Source organism: Nymphaea colorata, chromosome 5, assembly GCF_008831285.2.
Source record: "Nymphaea colorata isolate Beijing-Zhang1983 chromosome 5, ASM883128v2, whole genome shotgun sequence".
NCBI classification, from domain to species: domain Eukaryota; kingdom Viridiplantae; phylum Streptophyta; class Magnoliopsida; order Nymphaeales; family Nymphaeaceae; genus Nymphaea; species Nymphaea colorata.
In genome coordinates this window covers 11,730,031-11,747,257 of record NC_045142.1, presented here as the reverse complement: position 1 = coordinate 11,747,257, position 17,227 = coordinate 11,730,031, and the positions used below count along the sequence as shown (strand labels likewise).

The 17,227-nt window shown below is 37.0% G+C and overlaps 1 protein-coding gene across 1 annotated transcript in view; it reads right to left on the bottom strand.

The window, feature by feature from the left end:
* Positions 1–17,227, bottom strand: part of LOC116255193 (bifunctional pinoresinol-lariciresinol reductase 2-like) — an 88,496-nt gene that overhangs the window by 67,105 nt on the left and 4,164 nt on the right. The window contains exons 2-6 of the mRNA XM_031630978.1: positions 13,775–13,927; positions 7,351–7,431; positions 6,723–6,963; positions 5,576–5,639; positions 4,024–4,175 (exon numbers count right to left, since the gene is read on the bottom strand). Of these exons, the coding sequence (XP_031486838.1) occupies positions 4,024–4,175; positions 5,576–5,639; positions 6,723–6,963; positions 7,351–7,431; positions 13,775–13,927 (691 nt within the window). The remainder of the gene's footprint in view (positions 1–4,023; positions 4,176–5,575; positions 5,640–6,722; positions 6,964–7,350; positions 7,432–13,774; positions 13,928–17,227) is intronic.

Sequence of the window (17,227 nt, the reverse complement as noted above, 5' to 3'; positions counted from 1 at the left end):
TAATTTCAAGATCATTATGGTTCAAACCATTTTGAGACTAAAATTCAATTCTTAAGATTGGACAATGGTGTGATAATAAAAGTTGTTGTCTACTTAAATTTGCTAGGTCACTACTGTTTCAATCAAATATTCCTAAAATCTTTTGGACCAAAGCCATTTCTACTACTTACCAATTAATTGAATGACCAGTCCAAGGTTAAGAGATTTGGTGGCAGCGGAGGGCTGTTCTTGGCAAAAAAAATCAGTCTTGATCATCTTCAATGTAGCTGGTTGTATTATACACATACGGATTGCAACTCATAAGCATGTCAGATGGAGACCAATAGCATTCAATGTTATTCTTACAATGAAGTTTAGGAAGTACCTTCCAAGGGAAGAGTATTCAGCCAAATGTTGACATTGTGGACACTTTCCTTCATGTTGAAATATGCGTGAAGAATCACAAACTGGCATTGGAGAAAGGCACCAGAATTGTGATAACTCTATGGGTGAAGACTAACTTAAGAAAGTGTGGCATTATCTTGCTCAGTTTAAAGTGAAACAAAAGATGTCTTGCTTATGAGCTGAATGGCCCCTCATTTTGCTCTAGTATTATATTACTTACAATGCTTCTAGATATCTCATGGATAAATACATTTATTCTTATCATGTCTCCTGTAAACATGCATTTTTTGTAAAAAAATGTTTATAAATTTCATGAGCTGCACCTTATAATGCATCCATAAAAACTTTAGTTGAGACATGTTATGGATGAATAACTTGAGGCACTACGAAAAAAATCAAACCTAGGAGGTATGAAAATATTGATAAGTACAAGGCTTTATTTCTCACAACAGGATTGCTCAAGATTTTGGAGTGGAATATGATCTTGAAAGATACATTCTAGTGGTCAAGGCAAATAAATTAAGAGCCATTTTATCTATTGCCTATAATTTCAAGTCCAGTGTCTCAATATCAACAATGTAGTTCTCCAAGATTAACTAAATGAAGGAGTCCACATGGAATTGATACTTGGTCACCCTAACCCAAAAAAGGTTCAAGTTTGTACACTTAAAAAAGGATGTCTACGGCCTTAAACAATCTTCAATAGCTTAATATGCTAAACTAAGTTGGCCCTTTTGAAAGCTAGCAATTTGTAAGTGTAAGTGAGGAAATATAATATCTGTGAAAATCAATGGGAAAAACATAATTTTTGCACTTAGTTATCTTGATGTCTTGGTTACTATTAGTATTAACATGGATGGGTTGAAAGAATGAAAATACCTGCCTGTGACATTTGATATAAAGGATCTTGGCCCGTTGAAATATCTTTTTGGTTAATAAAATTGCTAAATATTACAAAGGACCACGCCTGAGTCAAAAAGGTATGCTCTTGACCTAAAAGGGGACTATAAATTTGGCCTCCCAACTAGTGGAAACTCCTCTTTAAATTCAACGGTAGACCTAGAGGTGGACAAATGGACATTTCAAAGGTTAGTGGCAAAACTGATATACCTTATTATTACTTGCACTGATATTACAAATTTGAAGAGCATATGCATGAATAAGCCTTGGAAATGTCATAAAAATATGGTGGAAACAACAAAATTGAATGATATTGTGATGCCAATTGGGCAAGAGATGTTCTTGATAGAAGATCTACTTTAGGATCATAATGGTTGGAAATTTAGTGGTATAGAAAAGTAAGAGCCAAGGAGTCTTTGCATGCTAAAGTGTATACAAATACGACATATTTAATTTACTAATATGGGTAAGAAGTGTACTCATTCAGTTGGGGTTTGAGATTCAAGAAGCATCGATCTTCATTGAAACAATAAAGCTGCTAGTAAATCATTGTCAGTTATGTATTTCAGGAAAGGACAAAACATGTAAAAAAAATTGCAGCCCTCACATCATGGCCAGAAAAAATATTGCAGATGGATTTACAAAAGGCACTTGAAGGACCCAGTTCCCTATTCAAGTCCCAGGTTGTTCCAATTTTCATTACCCACTTGAGGGAAAGTGTTGAAAGAAAAGAAGGCATGTTGTTTGAGGTATCCAGGGATCATGAGAAGACTTAATTGCTACTGGTGTTGTTTCTAGTCCTAAGGAATGCAGAGATGAACATACTGTTAAAATTTCCCCCGTAGGGGACCTCATCGTCTGCGCTACCAATGTCATACAAGAAAAAAATGGTTATCTTTCATTAATTGATCATGGGTGTGGCCGGGAATGTATAAGAAGTGAGCTGAGCTCGAGCTTAGCCAGCTCCACCTCGGCTCAAGTCACATATTACTTGGCTTGAGCTCAACTTGTTCCATCGCATGTCACTTGATTCATATATATTTTTTCTTTAAATAAAAATGAAAGGCACAAAACAAGGTGTTAAAATTTTTCAAAGACTATCGATATACTGCTGAAGATTAATAAACAGGGAAGACAAGAGCTGGCTTGAGTTTAAACAAGTCAAGCTCATGTAACTCAAACTCTACTCATTCATAACTCAGCTGTTAACTCAAGCTTGAGCTTAACTTGTTTATTAAATGAGTCAAGCTCAAGTTGGGCACATACAGGTGAGTTCAAGTAGATTTCAAGAAAGCTCGGCTCGCTGTGTCTCCCTAGACAAGGGTACATATGTTCTGTCAATCCAATTCTCTTTCCTACTTTTGTGTCCTGTCACTAACAACCCATTGCAGAAAATCTCTCTCTCTCTCTCTCTCTCTCTCTCTCTCTCTCTCTCTCTCTCCATAGCTGATTATATAATTGAAAGGTTTTGTGTCGATCTTGAAAATATGTTTTTATGAATTTTTTAAAAAAGGGACTTAAAAAAGAATGAAGTCCTCATTTATAAATCTGATCTGCCCAACAAGTAACTATGATCCACTAGACCTAGTTTTCAGTTATCTCCCAGTCCTTTTCTCTTTTAGTCTCACTTGTGCTTTATTTCTTGTATGTTAAAAGTATATGAGGTGATCTATGTGGACTTGATATGAAAAAGAAAAGGAGGTTTAGTTTAAGAGCTTAAAGGAGTTAAGCTGGAGCTCCAGTATGGTTTATAGAGTTAATGCTGTCCACTCTCCCCTTTCAACTCACTTGTATAGGTGAGAATGCAGGCCCAAGGACAACCAATGCAGTCGAGAAACAAAGGATTTTCATTTAAGCTAAAATAGGAATTAATTTCATGTACGCACTTATGGACTTGTAAACTTCATTCAATTTATAGTATATCAAACACTTTTGAGATGGGAGGTTCCAGCCTCAAGGGGTATAACCTAGCTGGTCAGGGTTGGGGCTTATAGGAATGCAGGTTTTTAGTTCAATTCATGTGGGCATGATCCTATGTCTTAAGATGGTAGGGCACGACATCCAAATTGAAGGATGCACTGCTGCCATCATTGATGCCGACATAGCTAAGGATCCTAGTGGCAGGGAGAATGGAGGGAACTTCGGTCCTCATTCCTAATGGTAGGGATGAACCTCTCACTCAGCCAGAAAAAGGAAGACACCATATGCTCCTATAAAAGGGGCCAGTTGGAAGACAATGATTGGTTAGTGAAGATCACGGGAATAGTCAATGAGCCCACATGGCAAAGCAGAGTCATATGAGGAAAAAAACATTAAAAATTTCTTTTTTTAGCCATCCAATCAAAATGATGGACCACCTAAATACAATGTCCCTATATGTCACAGTAGAGTTAGATTCACGGTTCAATTATATATATATATATATATATATATATATATATATATATATATATATATATATATGTATATATATATTTATATATGTATATTCAAGACGTACATTTCTCCAACTGTCACATAGCTTAATGCACAATATATATATATATCTGTGTGTGTGTGTGTATGTGTGTGTGTGTGTGTGTGTGTTCATTCTAATTTAGTTATCTCTCTATGTTAGAGAGGCAGCAATTGAATGGTTTGGACGACTGGACCTAGCCTTGACTGCTGTGCAGCTATGCGTATAAATCCAGAAAATGCATTACAGAAGTGTTACTTTTCTTCCGGATTCGAGATCCTTACCTTGTATCTTTTGAAGCCATTCCTGCTCGGTGATATGTTCCTTCTGCAGGGTCTTCCCGCTAAAACCTTCCCACAAGTTGACAACCTCCATCTGAGACTTGATGTTTGATGGAGGTCGTACATAGATGGTGCGGTTGCACATCATCCATGGCCTTCACCACGTACTTCCCGATGTCTTCCTCCACCGTCCAAACCACTGTTACGTCGAAATTGGTGATAAATTGTATTACAAATGTGGTTTTGTTTACCAGCTCACTAGCAAGACAGCCCTCAGAAGAAACACACTTTGAGTTTGAAATTCTTGACCTCATACCAGTTGAAGGTCATACTTCCAACTCCTTGGCTAAGTAAATAAGTTGATGGTCTAACTATTCATATATATCTACATATATCTATATATTGGGCAATGGCACATGTAGGCTGACAAAAGCGTTTATTTCTAAATGAAGGTGTGGTGCTGTTTTTTTTTTCATTACACAGGTGCCCCTTAAAAATTAAAAACTATGTAACTAGGCCCCTTAACGAAATTTTGTAGCTCTGCCCATGTGAAACTTTCCTTCTTATTGCAAAATCTTAGATCTAGGTCTATCGTCAATAATGTAAAAAATTAGGTTAGAGAAAGTTCTAGGTAGTGGCGGAGCTAGAAAAAATTTCTAGAGGAGTACTCATTCACAAATTTCTATTTCCAAAATGGCACTATGTATATAACAGAAAAAAATATTGAAAAATGTTAATATAAAAATTGTGTCTCTGCCTCTGGTTCTAGGTGATCCTTGATTCCGTTTTATTTTGTGAAAAAACTAGAAAGCCATGAGAGAGAGAGAGAGAGAGAGTATATAATTCCTTCTGGGGCTTGTAAAATAACTAGAACAACTCCATGTTTTGTATATTTTTCCATTTCATTGTCAGAATGTATTTCATAACACATTGCAACTCACCCGTTTGAGCTATGTCAACGCAAAGCAAAATTGATACTTCTTTTGCCAGATAAAAAAAGTTAATGAAAATTAGGCAGTTTTTTTTTTTCGTTAATGTTCATTTCATATATACGTAATGAAAACATATTTAACTGACAGTAATAATACTTTCTAAAAGCAAAGCGTGTTTGGTTTGCCAAATTAAGCTGGGCATTTGCCCACCCTGACCTGGCAAAATGAAATAGAAGGTCAAGTCAAAGACATGGCCTGCCCCTCCTTAGTTGGAATAGTGTCTCACACCTTGCTTCGTTCAAATAAAATGCCCCTTATATATATATATATATATATATATATATATAGCTAAAATTGACAGCACGGTGAAACTAAAAATGCAAGCATGATTAAAACTTAGCTAGCAGCTAATTTACCTTTATAGGATTTAAAGTTTATTAATATTTATTTTCATTTTATTATGACGTCTCTAGTTCATTTTGGGGTGTCATGTTCTTGAAACATAAGAAAGGAGTGAATCCTACGTGCAAAGCACGTGGAAATCTGATTGTTCAGTATTGATGCAGTTTCAGACCTTGGTAGCAAAATAAAATACATAAGAGGGTGGAATTTCTCCTGCTCACCTGAAAATGTCTCTTTCCCAAGTTGAATTTCTACCTCCATTACCACTGGCGTAAAGAGTAAAGCCTAAAGGCTAAGACCATCGAGTCAAGCCTTACAGCTGTGTTGACATTATATGCCACTACGCCAACTATCCTAAATATTCTTATTTATGAACTTTTAGCTTATTCTTGATATTTATGTCAATACGTGTTTCTTTTTTCAGCTTGAAGTAAAATTCATTCCGAATTCTCGCGGGACGAAGTTAAAATTGTATTGGTCCCGTTAATGTTTAAAGGTAAATTTCCTAATTAGGTGACATATTATTTCATGCGCCGTTGTTTGGAAAAGAAATATGACAGTTATTGTTCAAACAGCTGTTTCTTTTATGGTCGATAGCATCAGGTGTACTTAATAATTAGAAGTTGCATACAAGAACTGCACTTTAAAAACACGTTTGAATAGTCTATCAAATTAACGCACCTTTTAAAATGTCCTGTAAGGGCTTATAGGACTTGAGATCAGGTGATATAAACCTATTTAATTTATTGCAAGTCTTTAAATTTTTTTAATTAAAAGAATAAGAGATAAAAAAAATGTTGATGAACCCACACTCAAGTTTTTATGGAATAAGGAAAACACACTTAAGCTTTGGAAACGACTGAATAAATGGGATTCAAACTTAAGCTTGTTTATGTCATATCACCAAAATATAAGCTTCCTTTTGACAAAATATTGATACCAAATCTTAACTTAAGTTTAGTTTATCACCAAAACCTCATCCCCTTATTTAAGTTCCTTTTATCACCGAAACCTCATTCTTTTTTTTAATAGATCCAAATTAAAACATACAAGTTGAAGTTGATCCTAAACGATCTTGCCAGCTATTTTTTTATTATGTCAAATAGGGAAAAACTAATTGTCAAGCATTTTTTAGACATAAAAGAACAGGATACACTGATTATTGTGTCTGTTCACGGAGAGCCCAATTTCAGGAAATGACCAAAGGCAGTAAGCCAAGGAAAGGAAAACCATGACTTTTAAGCTGGCATAATTGAAGAAAAACCAAAAGCACCAGGAAGAGAATGCAAGTCGGCAATGCATAAACCCTTGGGCCAATTTTCATGATTCTGGTGTTTTTTCAAGTAAATGAATGAGGTCTTCTCTTACCTTTGTGATTTCCGTCACCATAGATCCACACTTTGGCCTCCGACGGCCAGAACCACACATAATTATCCAGGCCAGACAGGAAGTAACCGGCAAGGCAGTGAGGAACCACGTAAGTGTGCGGGATCCCACTCTCCTCAACAGCTCGCCTAACGCTTCTTTTCTGCTCAAACAACACTGAACCAGGCGCGATGGAGTGCTCCATGAAATCTGGGTCCACTCCGTATTCTGAAGGAAGAAATCTCTGCAACTCAAAACAGCAGGGATTTCATAAACACAACTCTGATCAACCACTTTAGTTTGCGATATTGGTCAAAATGCAATATGTAACAGGAATCGTGTTTTAGAATGCCACATTCTCTGTTTTCATGTTTTAAAAGGTGTCTAGAAGAAGATGATCTGAAAAATTTTTGCACCATCCACTGTTAATTAATCCCATAGGGCATCACAGTCGATTAGTTTAAACGTGAACGCTAATTTGATCAGTGGATCAAATTTGTAAAGAGAAACTCTTGCAACTTAAAATCTAATAGGCGAGATGAGTCGACCCAATTGGCAGAGCTAATTACATTTGTCAACAAACGCATCTATGGTCTAAGCCAGAGAGAGATCTAGGGAGAGAGAGAAAGACCTTGATGGTTCCAACTTGCTTCATGGCCCGGACGAGCTTGAGTTGCTGTTCAATTTGTTCTTTGGCGATGGTGGAGATGACGTAGTCGGGTAAGGATCGTTTGGTGGGCCGGCATATGTCAATGAGGAATTTTAGACATTGTGGCCATCTTAATGTAAATATCCGATTAAGTGATTGTGTTTTGAGGTATCACGTCATTTAATATGGTATGGGGTATTTTTATAATGTATAGATACATGTACACAATTACGGACTCTTTGATGGGTTGAATCTGTAATTGCTTTTAATATAAAAGGGTAGTGGTCCATGGGGTCGTGCAAGTGAGACTTGAAATGTCGCTTTCTAGGGTTGTTTCTTCCCCATCTGAGAGAAACAGCATGTGCTCCGCACAGACCCTGGAAGATCCTTCTGCGATCTCACCATTTGGTTGTTCAGATGGATTCAGGTACGCTTCTGCTACAGTTAAAGTATTGATTCAAAGATTTAGCATGAATGAGATCCTGTTTTAGGTCATATTCGTTTGTTTGTATATGCATGAGGAAATCTCCATCAATCGGTATCAAAGCATATGTTTATTGTTGAATCATTGGATTGTTCTTCCCTTTTCGAATCTTCCCCTTTTCTTCGGTTGTGATTCAGAAATCACCGAGACTGCACACCCTCCCTGCTGACCGCCTGACCATTGCCCTTCCTCTCCTTCACCACGGAAGAGAAAGGGCTGTCCGATGTCCTGTTCCCTTTCTTTTTTAAAAAAAAAAACGGGGGAACGGGTAGTGGCTGCGGGCAGAGGATAGGGATGAGCAGAGGGGTTTCATCTGCTCGCTGCTCGCTAGAAGAAGCAGGGTGGCACGAGCATCGCCTCGCAACCATGGCGAAAATCAAGGGCGTGGGCGATGGAAGTCGTTGGGCTTCCGTTGCAGCCGAAAAAGGGGAAAAGGGAAGAGGAACAGAGAAGGGGACAGCCGGCCGGCCTCCAGCCGTCCTGGTGCGACCCGCCAGAAGCCACCCACGTTGTTGGGTGGCCTACCGCTGGAGTCGCTGCCTGAAACCGGTCACGTGGTATCGATCAGACCCGAGTCGGGTCATGACAGACCCGACCCGGATCCATATGAATCATAAATAAAAGTGATCGGTGAAACCGCTCACGCGGTAGTGGTCGACCCGGGTTGGGTCATGACAGACCCGACCCTGATCCATAAGTAGGCGTTTGGACCCGGGTCGGATCGTGACAGACCCGGGTCGGATCATGATAGACCCGACCCGAATCCATATGAATAAAAAAAAAATTTGCCACCTGAGACCGCTTGCGATAAGAACTTCGTACCCAGGTCGGGTCCTATTGGACCTGACCCATATCCATACAGTTTAAATTTTGAAATACGGTTCTTTTGTCAGACCGATTATGAAGAAAATCGAACCAGTTCATTCGGTTTAAGACCGATTCTTTCGATTCAGAACCAGTTTGTACCTTTTTGAGCCGATTCAGTTCAAATTAAAACGGTTCTTATCGATTCGGGCCCTTTTCAGACCGGTTCATCAGTCTTGGAACCAATTTTAGTCATTTTCAAACTAGTTCAGTGGGTTTTTTAAACCGGTCTATTTTTTGACTTGTTCGTCTAATTTTTAAACTGGTTCAGCCCTATTTAGGACCATGTAGGTGTTTTAGTTGCGGTTTAAGAATGATACAGGCTGTTTTAAGGCTGATTCAGTGGTTCTTGACCCACTTTAGCACAATTATGGTACCAGTTTATAAAATTTTGGACTCTTTTGGGCATATTTCATTGAATCATTTGGTTTTGGATTCAATGTAAGGCAATTTTGTATGTGAAATTTTAATATATATATATATCATGTTTTGCATGTTATTAAAATTGTGGGTGTACCTTAGATGAATATTTGGACTATGAATTTAGTCTTTTATCATGTATATTGTTCAAAATGAGCAGATTTATACTTTGTGTTTTCAAAGTGACCTCTGTTGTAGGAATTTGTCTGTTTCGAACATTAGATGATAGTATACTTAAACCATGCGGGTAATGATCAACCCAAAGGAAGATTATCGTTTGGTCTGGTTTAAACTTATAGGGCAATGAATATATAATAATTTTCAGGTTTTCATGTGAATAGTGAGTCAATCCAATGATGGGCTCGTTATTTGATAGGGCTAATTATCAATATTCATTGTCGACCAAAAATACCACTTGCGGTTAATATTTCAATCCAAAGATTAGATATTATTGTTGCACCGGCACCTTGTGATGGGATTTAGGCCATTGTATTTAAATTCATTTACATTTGTTATTTCATTTATGTACATGTATTGATTGTGAGCATGTTTGGTATTTTTGTTCTTTGTACAGTGAGTTCTGCTTCCATGATATCTGCAAATTTGAGTACTATTCCTGAGTTAAATTATTCGAACTTTAAAGATTGAAAAGAAACTGTTATGATTGTTCAAGGTTCCATAGATTTAGACCTTGCATTTAGGGAGTCATCTCCACCTGAGTTAACAGATGAAAGTTACCATGACGATAAATGGAACTTTGAACGGTTGGAGCGCTCAAACCACATGTGTCTAATGATCATGAAGAAATCAATCCCAGAAAACTTTAAGGGCTCAATTACTGAAAAGGCTAGAGCGAAGGCGTTCCTCGAAGAAATTGAAAAGTGTTTTGCTAAAAACAAAAAGGGTGAAACAAGTACTCTTTTGAGTAAACTTGTGACGCTGAGCACAAGGAACATACGGGAGCACATTATGAAAATGTCTCATATTGCTTCAAAATTACAGGCACTAGGTCTGAAGTTACCTGAAGACTTTATACTGCATACGGTTCTCATTTCTCTTCCACCACAATATGGACAGTTTAAAATTAGTTATAACTGTCAGAAAGAGAAATGGACTCTAAATGAGTTCATTTCGCACTGTGTGGAAGAAGATGAGAGATTGAAGCATGATAAGATAGAAAGTGTTCACTTTGCTACTATGCTTAAAAGTAAGAAAAAAAAGACTATTATGGAAGTTGCAGTTGATCATTCATCCATTAAGAAACAAAAGAAGCATAAGGAAAGCAAATCAAGCTACTTCTTTTGCCAGGGTGAAGGTCATATGAACAAGGATTGTACCAAGTATCACACATGGCATGAAAGGAAAGGTACACTTCTCACTTTGGTTTGTTCTGAGGTTAATTTAAGAATACCCAGAAACACTTGGTGGGTAGATTCAGGTGCTACTACTCACATAAGTGTTTCTATGCAGGGCTGTCTAAATTGTCAAATGCCAAATGATGCTGAGAGATTCATCTATGTGGCCAATGGCAAGAAGGCGAAGGTTGAAGCCATAACAGATTTTCGGTTATTGTTAAAGATTATTTAAATTTGACAGAAACTTATGTAGTACCATATTTTAAACGGAATTTGATTTCTATTTTCTTATTGGACAAATTTGGTTATTATTGTTCATTTAGAGGTAGTAAATTTAAGTTGTTTCTGCACTTAAATTTGATTGTCACTTGTTCTTTGTTTGGAAACGATAACCTCTATATCATGAAACCTTGCATGTTACGTTTAGTGGTACTAAAAGAAAATTAGCTAATGAGAATTCTGCTATGTTGTAGCATAGGCGCTTAGGATATATCTCTAGAAAGATGATCAAAAGGCTTATGTCGAATGGAATTATTGAATCCCTTGATTTTGCAGACTTTAATGTTTGCATTGAATGTATACAACGAAAACAAACAAACATTAAGGGGTTATAAGTTTTATAATCCAACTAGTAAGTTTTTCTTTAAAACGAAAAATACCCATTTTTTTAAGGATATTGAGTTTGAGGGAGGTGATCAGGTTAGAAGCATTGCCTTTGAACAGAGACCTGAGTCTACTCATACAGATGTTGTAAGCAGTAGGCAGGTCTTTATTCCTGCCATTGTTCCATCAACATATTCAGAAGAAGGCAATGATGACGGTCTCCCTATTCAAACCACTGAAGAACAAACTCAACAACCTCAAGAAAATCAAGTAGAGGTGTCACTGAGGAGATCCACTAGAAAGAGGTAAAGCACAATTTCAAATGATTTTGTCTATCTCCAAGAACATGATGTTGATGTGGGCTTAATGGAGGATGATCCTATTAACCTCCAGCAAGCGATAAAGAGTTCTAAATCTCGTAAGTGAATAGATGCCATGAATGAAGAAATAAAGTCCATGATGGATAATGACGTATGGAACGTTGTTCTCTTGCTTGAAGGTGTGAACTCTATTGGTTTTAAATGGATATTTAAAACCAAGAGGGATTTATTTGGAAACATCAAAAGGTATAAGGCACGTCGTGTCGCAAAATGTTTTACTCAAAAGGAAGACATTGATTATACATAAACTTTCTCTTCAGTTTCGTCGAAAGACACTTTCAGGACCATAATGGTACTTGTGGCTCATTTTGACTTAGAGCTGCATCAAATGGATGTAAAGACAGTGTTTCTAAATAAAGACATTGATGAAACAATATATATGGTGCAACCAGAAAACCTTGTTTCAGGGGATGCAAAGAAAATGGTATGCAAACTCATGAAATCCATCTATGGGCTAAAGCAAGCTTCTCGTCAATGGTATTACAAATTTCATCAAGTTATAGTCTCATTTGGTTTTGAAACTAATATGGTTGATGATTGTGTATACCAAAAGTTCAGTGGAGATAAATTTATCTTTCTGGTTTTGTATGTTGATGTTATATTACTGGAAGGTAATGATGTAGGTATATTGCGTGAAACTAAGAAATTTTTGTTAACAAAGTTTGACATGAAGGATCTTGGTGATGCACCTTTTGTATTGGGAATCCAGATATTTCGATATCGTTCTCGGGATATTCTTAGATTACCACAAAAGGGCTACATTGATAAGGTGTTTCAGCGATATGGCAAGAAAAATTACAAACCAGGAGATACTCCAGTTGCTAAAGGAGACAAGTTTAGTCTCAAACAGTGCCCTGAAAGTGAACTCGAATCTAAAGAAATGGAAAGGATTCCCTATTCATCTGTTGTGGGAAGCCTTATGTATGCTCAGGTTTTTACTCGTCTGGATATTACATTTATCGTTGGAATGTTAAGTAGATACTTAAGTAATCCTGGTATGGATCATTGCAAAACAGCCAAAAGAGCACTGAGATAGTTACAAAGAACAAAAGGTTTTGTGCTCACATACACGAAGTCAGACCAGTTGGAGATCATTGGATATTCAGATTTTGACTTTGCTGGGTAGCAAGTCAGTAGAAAGTCTACTTCAGACTATGTATTTCTATTGGCAGGAGGAGTTACATTTTGAAAAAGTGTCAGACACTAGTAGCTACTTCAACAATGGCAACAGAATTCATAGCATGTTACGAGGCATCTAATCATGCTTTGTGGTTGTAGAATTTTGGCATAGGGCTGTGCATTATGAATGGTGTGGAAAGACCACTAAGGTTATTGTGTGACAATATTGGGACAAACTCTATGATTTGAGATCTGCTTACTAAACATTTAACACCCAAGGTCTTTCACGAACATGTTGTTTGTATAGGGGTTTTATCATTGGATGATGTGCTGGTTTAGTGAGAGTTTGTATTTTGTTTGCTCTTATGTATAGACACATATTCAGTTTTCTACATAATATAGTTTAAAGTTCTTTGGTTCCATTCTATATTTGTGTTTTTTATCTCCATAAGGTTTTAAAGTAGGACCAGTTAAGAATAAACATGTTGTAATCACATTACATGTAATTCTCATGCTATACATTCATACCAGATTTATGTCATTGATTATATCAACATTTGTGATCATTTAAGGTTTAGCTAAAGCCGCATTGGTTCTGTGTTGATATGATCATGGACGAGATTGGTGAAAATGACATTTAATAAGATAGCAGTTATAAGGTCCTAAGGTTTTATGTAATGTTTGAATGTACAAAGATATATTTGGCCCAAGTGGAAGATTGTAAGGATCGTTTGGGGGATCGATATATGTCAATGAAGAATTTCAGACATTATGACTACCTTAATGTAAATATCCGATTAAGTGATTGTGTTTTGGGATATCACGTCATTTAATATGGTATGGGGTATTTTTATAATGTATGGATACCTGTACATAATTACGGACTCTTTGATGGGTTGAATCCGTAATTGCTCTTAATATAAAAGGGTAATGCTCCCTGGGGTCGTGCAAGTGAGACATGAAACATCGCTTTCTAGGGTTGTCTCTTCCCTATATGAGAGAAACCGCACGTGCTCCGCACAGACCCTAGAAGATCCTACTGCGATCTCACCGTCCGGTTGTTCAGATGGATTCAGGTACGCTTCCGCTACAGTTAAAGTATTGATTCAAAGATTTAGCATTAACGAGATCCTGCTTTAGGGCATATTCGTTTGTTTGTATATGCAGGAGGAAATCTCCATCAAGTCGATCCCAGAGAGGAGGGAGACCAGAGATTCATGGTCATCCAGGGAGGCCTCCACCAGAGTAGCACCTGCTTGCTTGCAGAAGTGGAGGAGTGGCAGCTTGTAAATGATGGCATGAGTGGTAGGGCCGGTGAGCAAGAACGTCTGGTGCTAGGAAGAAGCTAGGAAGGCCTTGGTTATCCAAGCGCTGATGTGGCCCATGGAAACTACAATTTGGACCTTGCTTGAATCCATGGTCGTTGTATATCCCCTTCTTCTCATTGAGAGTGAGTTGTGTGCACACATGGTGCACGAAATATATACACACCGAAGGAGGAGTTGCGGTATTTTTGAAATTATTTAAAAATAAATGTCTTCTTTAGTTTTTTTAATTCTTTGCATTTACTTTTTTCTATCCTTACACAAAGTATTCTTTTCTCTATTAAATAGAACAGAGGAGCATTTTGGGCTGGTGAATAATTTTTTATGCACCAGGGTGCGCAGAAAGAGAGTTGTGTATATAGCTCGGGCATGTAATACATATATGCCCAGAAAATAGGAGGAAGTTGTGATATTTTAACAATTATTTAAAAATTATTTTTTAATCTTTTATTTTTTTTTCTTACGAAAAACTTCTTTTTTCTGTTAACGGGGAAATAAACCTCATGTCTTTCCCTCTTCTTGTCAGTTGATAACCTAAAACCTTTCAGGTAAACCTCCGTTCCTTGTATGGTGAAGATCTCCGGATTTCTAGAGCCTTAGAACTAATGGATCAGAACCCTGAAATTTCAACAAGGTATAAAACACCCATCACCCAAATCAGACACATGGACGGATGATGGAGATATTGGCCATCTTTTGCATCTGCAGAGCTATGTGAAGCATGTCACGTTCATTTTGAAGGAATATTTTCCTCTTTCCTTTCACGGTGAGCATCATTTGAAGGAATATAATACCAACAAAGCAACCAAGGAGTTGAACTTGCCACTTGTAGATGATCAAGCAGATTCGGTGATGGAAAGACACCCATATATACAACTTTTAGAAAGATATTTTACCGAGAGAGGTTTAGGAATTGATTCTTCAGCTTGGATGCTTCCACTGTAGACGGTGTAAGTTGGGTGCCTTTCTTTTTGGTAGCTGACCGGTGAGACCAATAAGACTGTTGGGAGTTGGTGCCTTTCTTTTCGTTAGCTGATCGGTGAGACGAATAAGACTGTTGGAAAAAAGAGTGCAGTAGTTGGTGAGACATAAGAAATTAACTTTAGATTGGACAAGAGTGCAAGCGGAGCTAGTCCCTGCCCAGATAGGGTACTGTGAATATATGGGTGTGTAATGAGTCGGCCAACTTGGTTGGGTTTGTGGTAACCTATGTAAAACTAGTGAAGGACGAACTTGAGCTAAAATTTGAGTTATAAAAATGAGTTGAGTTCAGTGGCGTAGCCACATTGTGGTTGATGTGGGAAAAATCTTATATATTTATTCTTATATAGATATAGGTGCCCATCAAATTTGAATTTGTTTAAACAAGTGCCATTCCAGTCAATTTTTTTGGCTCCGCCACTGGTAAAGTTTGAGGTACACCAGCTTGGTTTATTTAAAAACAATTTGACTTGTGTTTTTCTTGTTTGGTAATCGTTAAAGGCATTAAGGTAATGTTTGATGAATTTTAACATTTATTTTGTTTTATTTCCATTTAAAGGAAAAAAGAAATAAGAAAAAAGTGACAAGTTCAAACTCACCCATAAAGCTCAACTGAACTTAGTCGTAAAGCTGGACTCGCTTGAGCCGAATAATGTATGACACGCACCAGGCAAGATTACAGTGCCATGGTTTCTATTCATGTGATGTCCACTTGACCATCCGGTAGTTTTTACCTGCTACATAAAAAAAAAATAATTTGAAAAGATCGCCCAATTGATTGAACATCCAAGAAAATTTTTCCATCGAGATCTCCATTGCAGTTTCTACCATGGAAAAATGGTCCCTCGAGAAAATGGAGGAACGAGTTTGTTGCCGCGACTAAATTTAAGATACATTGGCAGACGGGCAGCAGTCAAAAGAGATAAAGACTTGTACTCTCAAAGAAACTCACCTTTTTCCAGATGCGATGCACCTAACTTTTTGTTAGATTTACCTTGCCTAACTTTTTGTTAGATTCACCCAAACTTTAAGTTGTTCGTCAGTCAAAACATCACCTATGGTAAGTAATAGCCAAACCAGAGAATTTGGTTTAGTAGAATATCGCATGCAAACTGCTAGAAGAGATCCAAAGCACTCATCAATTCTCGTGTCTTCTTAAGACACAAAGCCTGTTTTAGGTGCATGTTTAAGGGTGCTACTCCTCCTATACTTCAATTTGCATGTACATAGCCTCTCTTTTTTTTTTTGCCGTATAAGGGGTTAATGTCCTGAGACTTTGAAATGAGAACTGGTCATCTACCAGCCTCTGCCCCAACTGTTGTGCCAATCTTCTCAGAAATGAGACAAAACAATCATATTATTAACTAAAGTTCTCCTTCAATAACCTAGCCAACCAAAAGAACAGAATATGGACGGGCTACATAGGAAAAGAAACTTTAATTTTTTTTTTTAAATGTGGATGAGTTACATTACAAACTCAAAATTCTTTTATTTGGAAAACTATAGTTTGTGATTTTCCTAATCCAACAAATGCACATGTTAAACAAAAAATGGACATTATCTGCTTCACTATGTGCACGTGTTTGTGTAAATAAATTGGTAAATCTATAATTGCTCTAATATACTATCATATATAGAAATTATGAAGCTACTTAATTGAGAAGTCCTCACGGGCATTATCTAGAATTCTCCAATGCCATCCACATTCAATCTTCTTGCACATTTACAAGACAAGATTGTTTCTTTCAAAATACAAGCTGAATCAAAACATCAAGGCACATACTGCGAACAATATCGGCTTATATTCAAGAACAAAGCATAAGTAATGAAGATCATTACATATGTCAATCCATTTGATATTAAAAAGGATTAAACAAACCACATGCACATTCAACAAGTATGTTAATTTAGGAATATGTTTTGAAAACAAAAATATGACATTAGGTCCCAAAATCCTCTCAATTAGTTCAATGTCTAGACCAAAATACATATGCCATGGACTCATGGATTAGCAGTAGTCTATTATGTCATGAAGTGGACTAATTTGGCCACCTGAAATAGAAAGTAGAATATCAAGTAAATCTATTAGTTGCCAATAACCAACCCACTTAAAGTTTCATAACCATAAAGTAAATAACATAGTATAGTAATGCAGTTCATTATTTTGTAATCCTTGATGCCTGATCATATATGGCATTATTGGAGCATTTCAATTTCACAAAGTGGACTCTAAACTGTTTGAAACTAATGTGCGATATCTCACAAAATGAACTATCAAAATTTGCTTGTTAGCTCTCTAGGATCTTAAAACATGTTGGGCTAATGGTC